Source organism: Dama dama, chromosome 8 (genome assembly GCF_033118175.1).
Source record: "Dama dama isolate Ldn47 chromosome 8, ASM3311817v1, whole genome shotgun sequence".
Taxonomy (NCBI): domain Eukaryota; kingdom Metazoa; phylum Chordata; class Mammalia; order Artiodactyla; family Cervidae; genus Dama; species Dama dama.
Genome location: NC_083688.1, coordinates 7,664,546 through 7,682,773, shown reverse-complemented (window position 1 = coordinate 7,682,773; position 18,228 = coordinate 7,664,546). Strand labels below are relative to the sequence as shown.

The window sequence follows — 18,228 nt, the reverse complement described above, 5'->3', positions numbered from 1 at the left end:
TTTGACTTAAACATTTTTTTATTTTTAGACATTTAAGCATTTAATATCTTTCTTTGATTCAGTAGCCAAATAAGGCACCACCTGCTCAGTGTGGAAAGGCACCTGTCAGAAACAAAATACAACTGTGTTGCAAGATGCCTGTCTCAGGAGGCCAGCTGCAGACTCCCTGGGAGCAGGGACCATGCTTACTGTGTGTAGTAGCACCTCAACTGGCACACAGGAGCCCTAAGGACGTTTATTGAGTTCATGGTCATCAGTGAAAACCAAAACACAACAATCCTTTTTTCTTTGCCTCCCCCTCACCTCTCTACCCTCCTTTTCCATTTCCAAACTTTCATTTATACTAGAGGAATACGCTTTTTTTTCTTGGAAGATTCCACTGTGGGCAGAAGAGTTTGGTTTTAGAGTTGTTTTTGTTGTTCAGCTGCTAAGTCGTGTCTGACCCTTTGCAACTCCATAAACAGCAGCACACAGTCCTTCCCTATCTCCGGGAGTTTGCTCAAATTCATGTCCATTGAGTCAGTGATGCCATCCAGCCATCTCATCGTCTGCGGTCCCCGTTTCCTCTTGCCTCCAATCTTCCCCAGCATCAGGGTCTTTTCCAATGAGTCGGCTCTTTGAATCAGGTGGCCAAAGTATTGGAGCTTCAGCTTTAGCATCAGTCTTTCCAATGAATATTCAGGGTTAATTTTGTTTGGATTGACTGGTTTGATCTCCTTGATGTCCAAGGGACTCTCAAGAGTTCGAACACCACGGTTCGAAAAAATCAGTTCTTTGGTGCTTAGCCTTCTTTATGGTCCAACTTTTTTCTTTTTTAAAGCAAAATACTTTTGGGAAACATATCTATGTGTGCTTGAGTCCTTAAATGGCTTTGCCCTGGTTTGAGGCATCTCATGCCTTGCTCCTTGAGACTAAATGGTAGGGGGAATGAAGCAGGACTCCTTAGAGCTTGGATGGACTTGGAAAGGGCCCCCTTGGCTACAGAAGCCCAAAGAAGCTAACAAAGTGAATTTACCCCACTTTTGTTGTGGAAGCTAGACCCTGACCTCCACTCAGACACATGAATAAACCTGTCCTACTCTTGTTCAACGCACAGAAGAATCCACATTCTTTGAGCCAGGGTGTTAGGGAAGAGTGTGAAACAATACAAAGATGGACCTTGGAGTCAAGGTCCTGGATCTGGACCTGGATCTGAGTCTTGTCTTTGCAACTTACTAGCTGTGAGACTTTTGGCAAGTATTTTTTCTCTTTGAGTTTGAAATTCTCAGTGGCAAATGGAAAAAATAGCATCTCCCAGGGTAACTGGGAAAGACAAATCCCAGGAGAAAATTTATATGAAAGTACCTTGCAAAGTGTCTGGTGGATATTTAAACACAGGATGGAGAAGAGATGTCTGGGAAGAAAGAATTTGCCAGTGTTTTTTCAGACATATTCTTGTGTGTGTGTGTGTGTGTGTGTGTGTGTGTGTGTGTGTGTGTTTGGCCACATGGCCCTCAGGGATCGTAGTTCTCTGACCAGGGATTGAACCTATGCCCCCGGCATTGGGAGTGTGAAGTATTAACCACTGGACTGCCAGGAAGGTTCCTCTCCAGACAATCTGAAGTGAGCACTTCTATAGTGGGATGACAGGAGCTTTATAACTCTGGGTCAGTCTTCCTACCTCCAAGATACTCAGTTTTCCCTCGAAAGGGATATCTGACTACAAGAAGGAGAGACTCCTAGAATTTAAGATTAAAGGTCAGAGTGTGTCACTTTCTGTAACAGAATACAGATTTATTACCTTGTTTCCAAGATGTTGTCAATTATAAAATGTACAATTGGTTAAAAAAACCAGCTTTTTGAGAGGAAAAAAAATACAACTTTGTTAATGGGTCCATCAATTTTAAAACATATTCTGACTTCAGAATCATTAAAATGGGAACAAGCGTATGTCTTGCAATGGAAGAAATTCATGATAATAATGCTGGTTCCCATTTAGAGCGCATCTGTTGGGTGCCAGGCACCACCTGAGCTACTTTACTAGGTGCTTGACTTGTTATCCAGTGGGGCAGACTTTATTCCATTTCAAGTTAGGAAACAGAATAGGGAGGAGTCAAGTCACTCTCCCATGGTCTCACAAACAGGAAGTGGGGCTTAGAAAACAGATCACTTTAATCCCAAATTCTTTCCTTTTTCAACTGTTCTCCAGGCTAAGGAGTCAAAGAGATAAGTTCTGTCCAGGGGAATGGTTTGTGAATATGGTACTTTGAATATATCCAGAATCTTTGTAAAGTGACCAGGAAGGCTAGAGGTAACATAAATAGAGTTGTAATCTAATCAGTCTCCAAATACCTGACCTTGGAGGTAAGGTGGTAACTGGAGAGTGAGGACTGCTCAGAATCCAAATACAGGGACGCCAAGAAATGAGCCCGAGTCAAGGTTAACCCAGCCACACCACCCCCTGGGGTGGGAGGGGCCCTGGCCAGTCTCCAGGCTCATTCTTGGCCCGTGGACACTGCAATACGCTCTCATCCTAGAGCCATTCTTCCCATGTCTTCCCAAGGTCATCCTGTGTCCTTGACTTTGACTCTTTACTAAAGATGTAGACACTTTTGGAGAATTCAATTTTTTCTATAACCTTTCTTAAAGATGGAGAAATGTGCAGATCAGTTGTCAGAAGCTAGCTAGTGTTCATTTAGTTCTAGAACAAGTTGCACATGAACAAGCTGAGTTTTGGTTAGTGAGTCCCAGTTAGTTCCCCTGTGCCTGATTATGGGATCGAGTATTTCCGGCTGCAAAGCTATGGATAGGGCCCTTCCTCTGATATGACCCCAGGCAGACCCCATGACTCTCAGGAGCATGCCCTGACTCCTGACTCCTAACCAGAAGACACCTGGGCTACCTGCATGCCTGCCTACCTGTCTGTCTGTCTAGCTGTTGTGTTTAGGGGAGACAGCTAAACCCACATCAGTGGATTCCCAACGTAGCAGAGCTTTTAGGAAGGGTGGCGGCAGGGATACGGATGAAGCTGGGCGGGGGTTGGGCAGGATGGGGTTGGGAGTCACCAGAAGCATAAGGGATTGAGTAAGAGATGCCCCAGTCAACCTGACCGGAAGGGACTCATCGTGAAGCTGCCAGAGGAGAAATGTACTTCTTGGTCTTGACTGAAGGCTCTTTGGTTGGTGGCTGAGCCAGCACCAGCGTGGGCGTCACCGAGCCTCCACGTGGATATCAACAGGGCTGAAGGTCACCGTTGCAGGCTGTTGGCTGATGTTGCTGTTTGCGCCCAGGGCAGAAGGGGAAGCTGGCTTGGGGCCCTTGGGTTCCAGCTCCCGTCTCGTCCTCATTTTCCTGTAATGAGATACCCACACAGGGCTGAGTCTTCCTCATTGTGTGCCCTGCGGAACAGGCTCTGTAACCACAGCTCCAGCGAGGAGATCACTGCAGATACTGCTACTGCATATAATTTCCTGTGTGATCCGGTAGGACCTTGTTGTTTATCTATTTTATATACAGTATCTGCTAACCCCAAACTCCTAATTTATTCCTCTCCCCCGACCCCCACCTTTTCCCTTTGGTAACCATAGGTTTGTTTTCTATGTCTATGAGTCTGTTTCAGTTTTATCTTATTTACTTATTTCATTTTAGGCCACACTGCCAAAAAGAATCCCTGACCAGTGCACACCCTGCATTGGAAGTGTGGTGTCTTAGCCACACTTAGGGAAAGCCCCTGTTTCTGTTTTATAAATAAGTTCATTTGTATCAGATTTTAGATCCTATATGCAAATAATGTGTGTGTGTTAGTCGTTCAGCCATGTCCGACTCTTTGCAACACCATGGACTGTAGCCTGCCAGGCTCCTCTGTCCATGGGATTCTCCAGGCAAGAATACTGGATTGGATTGCCATTCCCTTCCCCAGAGGATCTTCCTGACCTAGGGATCGAACTCTGGTCTCCTGCAATGCAGGCATTTTCTCTACTGTTTAAGCTACAGGGAAGTCCTTATATAAATGATATCATATGATATTTGTCTTTTTCTGACTTACTTCACTTAGTATAACCTCTGGGTGCATCCATGTTGCTGCAAATGGCATTATTTATTCTTTTACATGGAGGAGTATTCCATTCTGTATGCATACCATATCTTCTTCATCCATTCATCTGTTGATGGACATTTAGGTTGTTTGCATGTCTCGCTATTGTTAAGTAGTGCTGCTATGAACATTGGGGTGCATGTATCTTTTTGAAGTATGGTTTTTCTCTGGATATATACCAGGAGTGGAACTGCTAGTTCATATGAACACCAATCCTGAATACTCATTGGAAAGACTGATGCTGAAGCTGAAACTCCAATACTTTGGCCACCTGATATGAAGAACTGACCCACAGGAAAAGACCCTGATGCTGGGAAAGATTGAAGGCAGGAGGAGAAAGGGATGACAGAGGATGAGATGGTTGGATGGCATCACCGACTCAATGGACATGAGTTTGAGCAAGCTCCGGGAGTTGGCGGTAGACAGGAAAGCCTAGCATGCAGCAGTCCGTGGGGTTGCAAAGAGTTGGACATGACTGAGCAACTGAACTGAACAGATGGAAATGGCAACTCACTCCAGTATTCTTGCCTGGAGAATTCCATGGACAGAGGAGCCTGGTGGGCTATAGTCCACAGGGTTGCAAAGAGTTGGACACAACTGAAGCAACTTGGCGCGCACATGTGGTTACTCTCATTTTAAGGTTTTTAAGAAACCTCCATATTGTTCTCCACAGTGGCTGCACCATTGGCATTCCCACCCACAGTGCAGGAGGGTTCCCTTTTCTCCACCCCCTCTCCAGCATTTATTATTTGCAGATTTTTTAATGATGGCTATTCTGATCAGTATGAGGTGATACCTCACTATAGGTTTTTTTTTAATTCAAATTTTTATTGGAATATAGTTGACTTACAATATTGTGTTAATTTTAGCTGTACAGCAAAGTGAATCAGCTATATATATATATATATATATATCCACTCTTTTTTAGATTCTTTTCCCATATAGGGCATTACAGAGTACTGAGCAGAGTTCCCTATGCTATACAGTAGGTTCTTATTGATTATCTATTTTATATAGAATAGTATTTATATGTCAATCCCAATCTTCCAATTTATCCCTCCCTCCTTACCAACTGGCAACCCTAAGTATATCTGATACATGTGTAACTCGACCTCATTACAGCTTTGATTTGCATTTCTCTAATATTCAGTCATGTTGAGTGTGGCCACCTGTGTGTTTTCTTTGGAGCAATGTCTATTTAGAGACACTTCCACTGTCATTATCATTATTGTATATCGAAAATACTTCTCTAAATACAAAAATCTATGGCCACTGTGAAGTTCTTCCAGTAGTGAAAGTGAAAGTGAAGTCGCTCAGTTGGGTCTCAGTTTGCGACCCCATGGACTGTAGTCTACCAGGCTCCTCCATCCATGGAATTTTCCAGGCAAGAGTACTGGAGTGGATTGCCATTTCCTTCTCCAGGGGATGTTCCCGACCCAGGGATCAGAACCTGGGTCTCCCACATTGCAGGCAGATGCTTTACCGTCTGAGCCACCAGTCAAGTTTATTCTTCCAGTAGAATAAACATCAAAAAAGGACCCACAAAAGGTAAGAGCATTTGAAAATGGACTCAAAGATACTGCTGTGCAGATAACAGGCAACTACAAACGTGAGCTTCCATTCATTCTAGCATCACTGAAGGGACCAGATGGTTCTAAAGCCCAGCGCATTCCGTACCTGTTGTACATCTTCAGCAAGATCAGAACCACGGTGAAGATGATGATGACAACCACCACAACGGCAGCAATGATGGCTCCAGAACCTACGAGGAAGAGAGGCGTGGAGATGGCCAATGTGCAGAGAACATGTTAGTTGCTCACTCACGTGTGGCTCTTGGTGACCCCATGGGCTGTAGCACGCCAGGGAATTTCCAGGCAGGAATACTGGAGTGGGTAGCCATTCCCTTCTCCAGATGACCTTCCCGACCCAAGGGTCAAGCCTGGGTCTCCAGCATGGCAGGCAGATTCTTTACAGTCTGAACCACCGGGGAAGCCTGGGCTAGTGTGCAAACTGAAATCCAAAGAAGGATTGGGAAGGTGAGCGCCAAGACCCATACAGTGGCTCCCTGCATCCTCACTGGGTTGAGGAGAGGCGTGAAAGCCACACTCACTGCTGGAACACTCACTGCTGACCCCAGAAGAGAATCGCTCTAGGGTAGCAGAGCACGGCTACCTGCTGTGTGTGTGAGGGCCCTCGGCACATTACCTGCCAAAATCCTGCTGTAGGTCCAGTCCTGCTCTTATCATCCCCAACATAACTCCAAACTTCTTTCATGAAACAAAACATCCTTGCTTCTTTTTCATAATATAAAAGCAATATGTAATTTTTGTAGATTTATATGTGTATTTTAGCTGTGCCATATGGCATGTAGGATCTTAGTTCCCTGGTCAGGGATTGAACCCATGTTTTTTTCTGCATTCAAAGTTTGAAGTCTTAACCACTGGACTGCCAGAGAAGCCCCTGTAGATAATTTTGGTAATATAAATATAAGCCAAAAAGGAGGGGAGGATAAGACCTCATTGCCCCAAGAACCATTGAGAGTCTACATATGTATACATTCACCAGTGTGATCATATTTTTGCATATACACATATTAAATATCTATAATCTTTTCAATAATTTAATAATCCTGTCTAAAAATCTATCTTAAGAAAATATTCATAAATATGGAAAAATATGCATTTGATAAAAATGGAACCATGTTCCATAAACTGTTTTGTAACAAAATATCCTGACCATATTGCTATATAGGTATATAGTTTTCTTCATGACTTTTGAAGGTTGTATAGTACTCCATTGTTTGGCTGGCCATAATTTATTTGCCAGTTCTTTATTGAGGATATTTATGTTGCATTCAATTTTACACTATTAAAAACAAGGCTATAATGAATGTCCTTATAGCTTAACATCTCAGATTCTACTTTCAATATCAGCACCCAGTCCTAATGTCAATTTCTAATTTTAGGTTCAAGATCAATATCCTTGCCAGAATTGATATTGAAAGTATCAAGAATCATAAAAAAGGTTCACACTTTAAACCAATCTATTTGATTCTGGATAATTGATCATAGGCAATAATCCCCAATAAAGAAAAAGCTGTGTAAATGAAAATGCTTATTACATTATAAATATGCTAAATATGGAAAAGGTTAAAAAAGATATGGTATACTTATCCCTTGAAGTATTATACAATAATTCTTTTTTTTTTTTCTTTTTTTTTTTTTCCCAGTGGGTTTTGTCATATATTGATATGAATCAGCCATGGATTTACATGTACATATGTAAAATATGTACAACCATTAAAATATGTACATACAAACATAACATTAAGCAAAAGAAGTCAGATACAAAAGATACAGATACATGATTCCATGTATACAAAGTTCAAAACCAGGGTAGAATTAATCTATGGTGGTAGAAATCAGAAGAGTGGGTTCCTATAAGTGGGTTCCTATGAGTGGGCAGGGGCTAATGACTGCAAGGAGCACTGGAAATTCTGGCACACCGATGGTGGTCTGCTCCTTCATCTGGGTGCTGGTCACACAGCTGTGTGCACTCCGAAAATTTATCCAGCTATGCACTTATCATTTGTGCCATTTTTTGCATGTATGTAATGCTTTTATAAAAAGCTTACTTTTGGACTTCCCTCCTGAAAGTCTAGTGGTTAAGACTCTGCGCTTCCATTGCAGGGGGCACAGGTTTGATCTCTGGTTAAGGAATTAGGATCCCACATGCCTCCCACAGCATGGCCAAAAAATAGTTTACTTTAAAAAAAAGACCTGTGCAATTATTCATAGGAAGAAAGATTGGGAGGGACAAATGGCGGGGGTGGGAAATCCATCATGGAGTAACTTGCTTTCCTGTCCTTCCTGGGGAGTCCAGTGGGTTTTTCAACCAGTGGCCAGATGATTCCTTGTCATGGGGGCTGTTCTCTGTGCTGAAGGGTGTTCAGCAGCATCCCTGGTTTATACTCACTAGATGCCAGGGGCGCTTCTCCCCACACACCCCCAGATGGGACAACCAAATATATCTTCAGGCATTGCCAAATATCTCCGGTGGTAGGGTTGCCAGATATAATATAGGATACCCAAGTATATTAGAATATCTGATAAATAATAATAAATTTCAAAATATGTCTGAAATATTACATATATCCTTTATTATTCTAAAAATCTATCAATTGTTTATCTTATATTCAAATTTAATTGGTAATCTGTTCTTTTTTATTTGCTCAATCTGGCAATCCTATTTAAGGGGCAAAATTGCCTGGTTGATATTATTAGTCCCACCTTGCTGACACTAATTCTATCTGCTTTGCATTTCCCTTCAGAACTGTTTTGAGACACTCCTCAGCAGGCCTCTGTAGGTCTCTGCACCCAGCAAAGAGCAGGCTAACATGTGAGACCCCGTCCCAAGAGCGGGTCTCCATGTAAGAGACACATCCTGCCACGAATCTAGCTTGCTGCCAGTACCACAGTCTGGAGCTGATTATCACTGCTTATCACTGCTCCATGTATGTTGGGAGGCCTGTTCCATTCGCAAAGGTATGTACCAAATGGGGGAGGGGAGCTTCCCAGGTGGCGCTAGTGGTAAAGAACCCGCCTCCCAATGCAGGAGATGAAAGAGATGTCGGTTCAATCCCTGGGCTGGGAAGATCCCCTGGAGGAGGGTATGGCAACCCGCTCCAGGATTCTTGCCTGGAGAATCCCACGGGCAGAGGAGCCTGGTGGAATAGTCCACAGGGTGGCAAAGAGTCAGACATGAGTGAAGCAACTTAGCATGCATGCATGCATGTACAAAATGGACCCAAACTTCACCTAATACAATCAGTTGGTTTTCTGAGGAGTGGTCCTCACTTTTCTCCTCTGGAGCCCTCTTCTTGTTCCTGCAAAGGTCTCCCCAGGACTAGCTCTTCCCACCTACATTCACTGACTTCTTTGTAAATTGACAGGATGTTTTTGCTCTCCCCCCAAAAAATGAAAGTCATTGCATTTTAAGGTGACTCGTATAGGGCCATTTAAAAAAATTATTTATTTATTTGGCTGCATTACATCTTAGTTGTGGCATGTGAGCTTAGGTTGCCCCACAGCATGTGGAATCTTAGTTCTCTGACCAGGGACTGAACCCCACTACCTGCATTGGAAGGTGGATTTTTAAGCACTGGACCACCAGGGAAGCCCCATGCAGGGCTATCTTACAAGAGATTCAAATTTCCATTGCCCTTCAAGCCCCCAAACTCCATAATGAAAATAAAAGTAATGGTAGTAATAATAATAATAATACTCATTAAGTACTTAGGCTCAGTGGTAAAGAATCCACCTGCCAATGCAGGAGACATGGATTCGATCCCTGGATCAGGAAGATTCCCTGGAGATGGAAATGGCAATCCATTCCAGTATTCTTGACTGGGAAATCCCATGGACAGAGAGGAACCTGGTAAGTTACAGTCCATCAGGCCACAACTTAGTGACTAATCATCATGTTTCACAGGCATGGAGGCTATTCTAAATTCTTCAAATGGATTATCACTTGTAGCCCTCACAGCTACCTATGTGGCAGATCATTAATCCTCCCATTGTACAGATAAGGAGGGCTTCCCTGGTAGCTCAGTGGTAAAGAATCTGCCTACCAATGCAGAAGCCTCGGGTTTGATCCTTGGGTCAGGAAGATTCCCTGGGGAAGGAAATGGCAACCCACTGCAGTATTCTTCCCTGGGAAATCCCCTGGACAGAGGAGTGTGGCAGGCTACGGTCCACGGGGTCCCGAAAGAGTCAGACACAACTCAGCAACTAAACAACAACAACAACACAGATGCTGAAACAAGCCCAGAGCAGTGAAGTCATGTGCTCAGGTGCGTGCAGTTGGCAAATGGCATCATCGAGACCCACTCGCTTTGTCTGCAGAGGCCACGCCCTTGACCTTGACACCAGGAGCTGAAGGCAAACCCTGTCCCGCCCTTGATCCCCTGGCCGCCAAGCCAAGTTGCCCTTACTCTTATACAGAAAGTCTTCTCCCCTGGTGGTCATGTTCAGTGAGTAGACGGTGTTACCCCCCAAAGGGGTGGCTGTGGTCATCTCGACGTGCTGAGAAGGAAGGTGAAATTTTGGTTAAAACCAGTCATTTTATAATCCCTGTATGATACCTCTTTTGGTCTTCATCTGGGTGACTGGAGAAAATATTTAAGCATGTAGTTTCTCTTCAGTCAGTTCAGTTCAGTTGCTCAGTCACGTCTGACTCTTTGCGACCCCATGTACTGCAGCACGCCAGGCCTCCCTGTCCATCACCAACTCCTGAAGTTTACTCAAGCTCATGCCCATTCAGTTGGTGATGCCATCCAACCATCTCATCCTCTGTCGTCCCCTTCTCCTCCCACCTTCAATCTTTCCCAGCATCAGGGTCTTTTCAAATGAGTCAGCTCTATGCATCAGGTGGCCAAAGTATTGGAGTTTCTGCTTCAGCATCAGTCCTTCCAATGAATATTCAGGACTGATTTCCTTTAGGATGGACAGGTTGGATCTCCTTGCAGTCCAAGGGACTCTCAAGAGTCTTCTCCGACAACCACAGTTCAAAAGCATCAATTCTTCGGTGCTCAGCTTTCTTTATAGTCCAACTCTCACATCCATACATGACTACTGGAAAAACCATAGCCTTCACTAGACGGACCTTTGTTGGCAAGTTTCTCTTAGCAGCAAGTAAACATCAGGCCTTTTACCATATACTATTGGAGCTCCAACTCATTGGAAAAGACCCTGATGCTGGGAAAGATTGAAGGCAAAAAGAGAAGAAGCCGGCAGAGGATGAGATGGTTGGATAGCAACACTGATTCAATGGATCTGAACATGAGCAAACTCTAGGAGATAGTGGATGACAGGGAAGGCTGGTGTTCTGCAGCCCATGGGGTTGCAAAGAGTTGGATACAACTTAGCAACTGAACAAGGAACAATGGGGAGTTAAAAATAAGGTTTGACATTTTTAAAGACTTCCATTTTTCAAAGCAGTTTCAATTCATTCAACAATATTTATTCAACTCCTCCTAACTATGTTTCACACCAAGTATCTAAATTGATCTTCTGGAAAATGTGTGAGGAAGGTTATTGTTGCCATTTTACTAATGAAACTGAAGCTCCCAATACCACATGGAGCCCCAAGTTTACGCAAGAGAACTGAACCCAGGGCATCAGTGAGACTTTGGCCACTCTACAATGCCTGAATGCTGTTTCTGGTTTCAAAATCTTTACAATTTAAGATGGGGGTGGGGGGAAGAAGCTAAAAAAACTAACTATGATATATGATTATTAAGCAGTCAGTGAGAGGAACTATTGGGTTGTGAACAGTGACTTCAAGAAGATTAATCTGAATGGGCCTTGAAGGATGGGCGTGGTTTGGGCTGGGGGTGGGGTGAGAGGGGAGAGAACGCCGCTGAAGTTGGCGCAAAGCCCTCCAAGCAGAGAGAGCATCTTCTCCCAGCTAGCGAGACGTGGAACTCGGCCCAAAGGCCAACAACTCCTTGCCTCCAGAAGCTCGCATTCTGGTGAGAGTGAGACCCTAGGTTTGATTATGGCATTCCCGGGCTCAAAAAAAACAGTCATCTCCTGGGCACCCACACCCGAACGTCTGGCAGTGAAAGGCCTTCACTGGCTGCTTCCAACCCCCTTTTCAGCCTCCTGGCTCCCCACAACAACCTCTGTCAAATCGCTGGGACAATGGGCCACTCCGTCCTCCCACGTCACTCCCGGTCTTTGCTGTCTCTGAGCTGCGGCCCCAGGCTTTGGCCCCCTCCAGGTCCCCTACCTCTGCCAGCTCGTGATGGAAACAGGGGCCAGCACCCCTCCATCGGGGTCACCTGCAGCCAGGCTGGTGGCTCTGGAGACTATGACCTGTTCCCGGCCAGCGCTCCCATTCTCAACCTCAGAGTGACCCCGCGTGGCTGGGTCTGCTGATCCACAGGATGGGCTCTGCCTTCACCTTTAAGGTGAACCATCCAACCCCAACTCCTACTCCCAGGGAGAGGTTCCCTCCCACAACACACACTCCCTATCTTGGCACATAAAGGCTTTTAATATGCGTTTGCCTAAACTCTCTGCTTCTGTCTCCACCAATATCAAGCTGAGCACACTCACCAGTAATGCTTTCTCACAATTTCTTCTTTTTTTCTTTTTTTTTTGTCTGTCTCTGCCCTCCTTTAAGCCTTGAAGTCCTGCCTCAGTCACAGCCCCAAGCCCCGCTTTGTCTGTCCCTTCCTCCCCGGAACCAGATCCTCAGGACTTGGATGAATCAGGCTCCCTGAAGGACCCCTCTGACGTCCCCACACTGGCCAACCTTTCCGCCTGGCTGAGCTTCCTGTCTCCCGACCACCTTAAACAGGCCTGGGTTGCCAGCCATGCTCCGCTGCCCACTCCCCCTCCAAAAGGAACCTTCCAGACTCAGCCTGGTCACCTCCAGGAAGACTTCCCGCCAGACAGAATCAATCCTCCTGCTCTCCGCTCTCCCTCGCATTAGACGCGCCGCCACGGCCGGTGGCTCCCTTCTGCGTCTGGCAGCCAACTTTCCGTGCTCATTGTCAGGTCCTTGAGTTAGAGACCGCTTTTGGCTTTCCCCCCACATCTTTCTGCCTCCTTCAGATAAAAGAGTCTGGCTCTCCTCACCTTTGTGGGTGGAAGGACCTGGGTGAGTGGTTGAACTTCTCCCAGCTGGGTTTGCTGTTTGTAAAAGGAGGCAGCTTTTCCCAAGGGAACTGAGGGTTCAAGGTTAAGTATGAAAAGTGCTTTAAGTGCTCAATAAAGGGTATCTCTTAGGATTTTTAGCAGGTATTAGTGAGTATTTGCTGAGCCAATTAGAGACAGGAGCTCAAAACAGGAAAAAAAAAAATTCTTTCTATAAAAATAAGTATGGACCAATAAGAGAACATGGCATAAAAGTCTTCCCCAACCATCCAACCCCAACTCCTACTCCCAGGGAGAGGTTCCCTCCCACAACACACACTCCCTATCTTGGCACATAAAGGCTTTTAATATGCGTTTGCCTAAACTCTCTGCTTCTGTCTCCACCAATATCAAGCTGAGCACACTCACCAGTAATGCTTTCTCACAATTTCTTCTTTTTTTCTTTTTTTTTGGCTACACCTTGTGGCTTGCAGGATCTAAGTTCCCCAATCAGGGATTGAACCCAGGCCCGTGGCAGTGAAAGCACCGAGTCCTAACCACTAGACCGCTAGGGAGTTACCCACAATTCCTTTTAAAAATAGAAAAAAGAGGCAAATAGGTGGCCATTGACCAAAGGTCACCTAAGGAGAGAGACATGGCATAATCACTAGATAAACTAAACTCTATCATGGACTCATTCCCCGTTAAACCAACAAGCACAGAATTGACCGAAGCCATCATCTGAGTGTCCGCCATGTGCAAAGACCTTGTGCCAGATATTTTTTATCCATCCTCTGATTTAATTAGCAAATGCCATGTAAAATAGGTCTTCCTTTCCCCTTGTTTCACATGAGCACCCTGAGACTTTCCATATGGCCTGAATGCTGCAGGCTTGGCAAATGAACCCAGAACTGCAAACTTCAAAGCCTGTATCCTTCCCTCCGCATCACCTGCCCCTGGTACACACCCGGGGTGGGGATGGGGGCTCAAGACCAGTCACTACAGGAACCCGCACACATGCACACAGATACAACACTCACCAGTAACGGAGCTGTCTAGGGCCGCCAGGGCACAGGCTCCTCCGCAGGTCCTTCAGGGTGACCTCCTGGGTGCCGGGTTCCAGGAGGGACTCCCTTTCAGAAGGGCCCGGCTGCTCCTCTTTCTGGGAGAAGAATGAGCAATCCCAGAGCATATTTTGCCTCATCTAAGGGCCAAGGGCTCTCAATTACATCTCTGTTCCGACCACATAGAGAAGGTGGGAGGGAGGGTGGTGGAGCGTTGATAGCCAAGGGTGTGGGTGTTTTCATGTGTCGGGCCCCTGTGATTCTTGTTAACCAAGTGAGGTCCAGCAGAGAGATGTCAGTGTCAAATATGTCCATGACCAGGGCCCATGGCCACAGAAAATGGGGGGGTGTACAGGGAGGTGAGGCTGATCTTCATGGACAGAGGTTAATTTAATAATAATAATAATAATATACCATGTGCCCCAGGCACTGTACTCAGTGATTTATGTGAGAGGTCTCATTGAATCCTCATATCTGTCTGATTAGAATACAGTCACTGTGCCCATTCTACAGATGGGGAAACTGAGACCCAGGTCAGAGAAGATATCAATCTAACTTCATAGGGCTAATATGTAGCTATGCTAGGATTCAAACTAGGGTTTGTCTAATTTCACAGCCCCTTCTCCATAAACTCTCACTAGACTGTTCTCCAGAGAATGCACAAGGTGCAATGGCCAGCATCTGGGGGCCAAATCAATGTAGGGCTTTGATGAGAAGACCCTCAGAGGCTGTGGAAGAGAGAGGCCAGAGCTCTTCATCTAACCCTGACCCAGACTGGTACCTGACCTTGCCTATACTCTGAACCTCTGTCTCCAGCAGAGCCTTAATCACATTTACAGAATCTACAAGGAGCTGTTGTTTCCTTGGGTTGTTTACAAATGGCCTCATGTGAGAGGTCATTTTGGGAAGAGATGGAGAGTCATGACCATTTACTCGCTGAACCGTCCTTCTCTGTTCCTTGGTCAAGTATAAGGTCATAGTGAGTAAAATCGCTCAGTCGTGTCTGACTCTTTGTGACCCCATGGACTGTAGCCCACCAGGCTTCTCCGTCCATGGAATTTTCCAGGCAAGAATACTGGAGTGGGTTGCCATTTCCTTTTCCAGATCTTCCTGACCCAGGGACTGAACCCGGGTATCCCACATTTTAGGCAGATGCCTCACTGTCTAAGCCATAAGCCAGGGAAGTCCATAAGGTCATAACGCGAGGATCAATGTTGCCACCTGTCCAGAATATCCCCCTCCCTTCTGCTCTGCCCCCACAGTATCCTTCTTCTCTCTGACCTAGCCTAGACATTCCTCCCTGGATAAGAAAACCCATATGCTATCAAGCCTGGCAGACCCCTACCCAAATGGCCAACTATAACTCAGAATAGGGAAGCCATGAATGCCTGAGACCTGCCAGGACACTGGATTGATTTCTCTCATTCCTCTGAGAGAGGGGAGATTTAGCATGACTTGGTTTCTTCCACAGACAAAAACCTAACTACTCCCAAGCTGTCCCTTAGGTTAGTGGGATGGTTTAATTGTCAGAAAAGTAACTTTCATTCTGGGACCAAAATCTCTTCCCTTGTGATTTTAACCCATTGGTCCTAATTCTTTTCCCACAGAGGCAACCCATTACCTCTTACACATGACAATGGACCTTTTTAAAAGCCCTTCCACGTACAAAAAGTTAAGGTTCTATGAATGGAACAGTGATGGTGGCTGAAATCAGCATGTCATTTTTACCTTCTACCAGTAGGTGGCAATAGCAGTTGGCTATAGTATGTCCCTTTGAACTTCCTTGGTGACTCAGACGGTAAAGCGTCTGCCTACAATATCGACCGGGATTCGATACCTGGGTCGGGAAGATCCCCTGGAGAAGGAAATGGCAACCCACTCCAGTATTCTTGCCTGGAAAATCCCATGGACTGAGGATCCTGGTAGGCTACAGTCCATGGGGTCGCAAAGAGTCGGACACGACTGAGCGACTTCACTTTCTTTCTTTCACTATAGTATGTCTGTTTGAACTTAACCAACAAATGATTGGTAAATGTCCTGTCAGGCTTCCCAGGTGGCTCAGTGGTAAAGACTCGCCCGCCAGTGCAGGACGGGTGGTTCAGTCCCTGGGTTTGATAGATCCCCTGGCATAGGAAATGGCTACCTGCTCCAGTACTGTTGCCTGGAAAATTCCATGGACAGAGGAACCCGGTGACTTACAGTCCATGGGGTTGCAAAGTGTTAGACATGACTGAGCACATACAAATGTCCTGTGAATCCAACATGTTTCTAAGTAGAGATGCTTTCTGCCCTTGAAAACAGCAACTATATGTTCTCCGATGATTTTATTCTCCAGGATAAATATTCTCAGCTTCTTCAAACCATCTTTAGTATCCCTCATGAATAGGTTCCTCGTTTCTTTATGTGTCAGTGTCTTCCTTAAATAAAATACCCTAAACCGTATGCTTGACTCCAAAGGGGACCTGAACTGTCCAGAATGACATTTTTCTTGACAATAATCAGATCTGAGCTTGAATTCAGTTATTTACTAGCTGCGTGACTTTGGTCAACTTTCTTCACTTCTTAGTTTTCTGATCCGTAAAACAAGAATTATAGACTCCACAGGGTCATGTGAGAATTAAATGAGATAAAACATGTGATACATTTAGCACAGGGACTGGGCACAAAACCTATTGATATTACACTGGATTAATGCAAACAAATAGCTTACCAGCTTTTCAAGCAGCTACAGCCCACTGCTCCACACACCCTGTTGAGACACCTTTTCCTGACTTATCTTGTGCTTGTTTATGGTCAGTCAAAGCCCTACGATCAGTACATGAAAGGACTTTCTACACTCAGAGTCCTTTGGAACTAGAAGGCAATGATAGTTATATTACGCATGGTGATGATATTATGATGAGCTGTGGTCTAGTAACCAGACCCCCAGGACACTCTTGTGCAGTTGTCTTTTTGAACTTACATGCAGGACTTTGCACTGATTCCTGTTAGCCTTGACCTTGTTGATTGGGTCCTTCGGAGAGAAACTCCAGCTCCTGCTGGTGCTTCGAGAACTCTTGGTGTCACTGTGACAAAGCACACGGTCTGGGAGCTCGGGACCTGGCAGGGGCTTTGGGGTCAGGAAGTCTTGGGTTTTAATCTTGGGATCCCTGCTGACCAGCTCTGCAAGCCACCTCTCTAGGCTTCAGTGGTCTCATTTATAAAACAGGAAAAACAGTCTCATTTATAAAACGTTCCCTATCTTGTGGGGTTCTGAGAATAAATGAGATGTTATAACTGCCCAGCACAGTGCCTGCAGGAGGAGAAGGGGGCGACAGAGGATGAGTTGGTTGGATGGCATTGCTGACTCCACAGACATGAGTTTGAGCAAGCTCCAGGAGACAGTGAAGGACAGGGAAACCTGGTGTGCTGCAGTCCATGGCTGCAAAGACTCAGACAGAACCGAGCACCTGAGCATTGAACAAAGTGCCTGCTGGCTGGTGGGTGATCAGTGAATGTCCATCCTAGCTCCTTTTCTCTTTTCTCTCCTGTTTCCCCTACTCTTCTTGGAGCCCCCAGTTCTCCACCTGATCAAGTGTCTGCTGTGCTTGGTCGAGCTCAAGTATGAACAAAGCAGTCAGGGAGCCAGACTGTGAAGGCTGATATCCCAAGAAGGGGATCCGAGGAGAGACTCGTCAGAACATCCAGAACTTTGACCTTCTCCTCCATCTCCACCGAGGGCAGAGACAGAGGAAAGAGTGAAACCAACCCCAAGCAGGCAAAAGTCCTAATGGGACTGGTAGGGCCTGGGGGCTGCTGGGTATGCAGGGAAAAAGCATTAAAGAATTCTTAACCTGGGGTAAGACTCAGGAGACATGGGTTTCCTTTTATTACTCACTTGCCATAGACTTTGGAAAGTCATCATCTTCCCTAGACCTTGATTTTCCCACCTGCAAAATGGCCTAGTTTGGGGATGATCTCTAAGGGCCTTTCCACCTGTGGTTCTAGGGTGTGGACCAGCCATTCATAGCTGATCTCAAGAACCTGTGTTTTCCAAAAGTTCATCTTTCTTTGTAGCTATCGACTCGGGAGATATTGGATGAGGGAAGACGGTGTGTACAATTCAGGATGGAAGGCAGGAATCCTTCCTGGAAGGTAGTTGAGACTGGAATAAAACAGGGAGAACTCTACAGAGGGGTTTGACATGGCAGCAGATTGCATATGGGACCCTTAGCTAAGAACCTCCAAAAGCTCTGTTGAGTACATGGTGATCCCAGTCTGCCTGAATCCAGACTGGCTCCCTCCTACACCCTCCATTCCTATTGGGTCCCATGTCATCTCTCCCCCACTCTAATTGCTCTGCCTGTACGTGGCTCTGTCCCTGTGTGTGTCAGAGCCCCCGAAGGTGGGGGCTAAACTGGCATCATACTACCTTGAACTTAGTCCCCCCCACCCCCCGCCACAATTACAT

General features: G+C 45.6%; 1 protein-coding gene and 1 long non-coding RNA gene across 4 annotated transcripts in view; one reads left to right on the top strand and one right to left on the bottom strand.

The window, feature by feature from the left end:
• RCAN3 (RCAN family member 3) overlaps positions 1-18,228 on the bottom strand; it is a 108,494-nt gene continuing 90,266 nt past the window's right edge. For 2 of the 3 annotated variants that reach the window (XM_061148217.1, XM_061148218.1), the window contains 3 exons: positions 10,065-10,155; positions 5,750-5,834; positions 1-3,330 (listed from right to left, as the gene is read on the bottom strand). In XM_061148217.1, the coding sequence (XP_061004200.1) occupies positions 3,189-3,330; positions 5,750-5,834; positions 10,065-10,155 (318 nt within the window). In that variant the 3' untranslated portion in view covers positions 1-3,188. Of the gene's footprint in view, positions 3,331-5,749; positions 5,835-10,064; positions 10,156-13,754; positions 13,784-18,228 lie in introns of those variants that run through there. The other variant, XM_061148220.1, reaches the window with a different exon arrangement.
• Positions 5,019-17,757, top strand: LOC133060627 (uncharacterized). The gene is made up of 4 exons (XR_009693792.1): positions 5,019-5,620; positions 5,703-5,879; positions 8,403-8,616; positions 17,330-17,757. It is a non-coding gene; the product is annotated as an uncharacterized LOC133060627 (long non-coding RNA).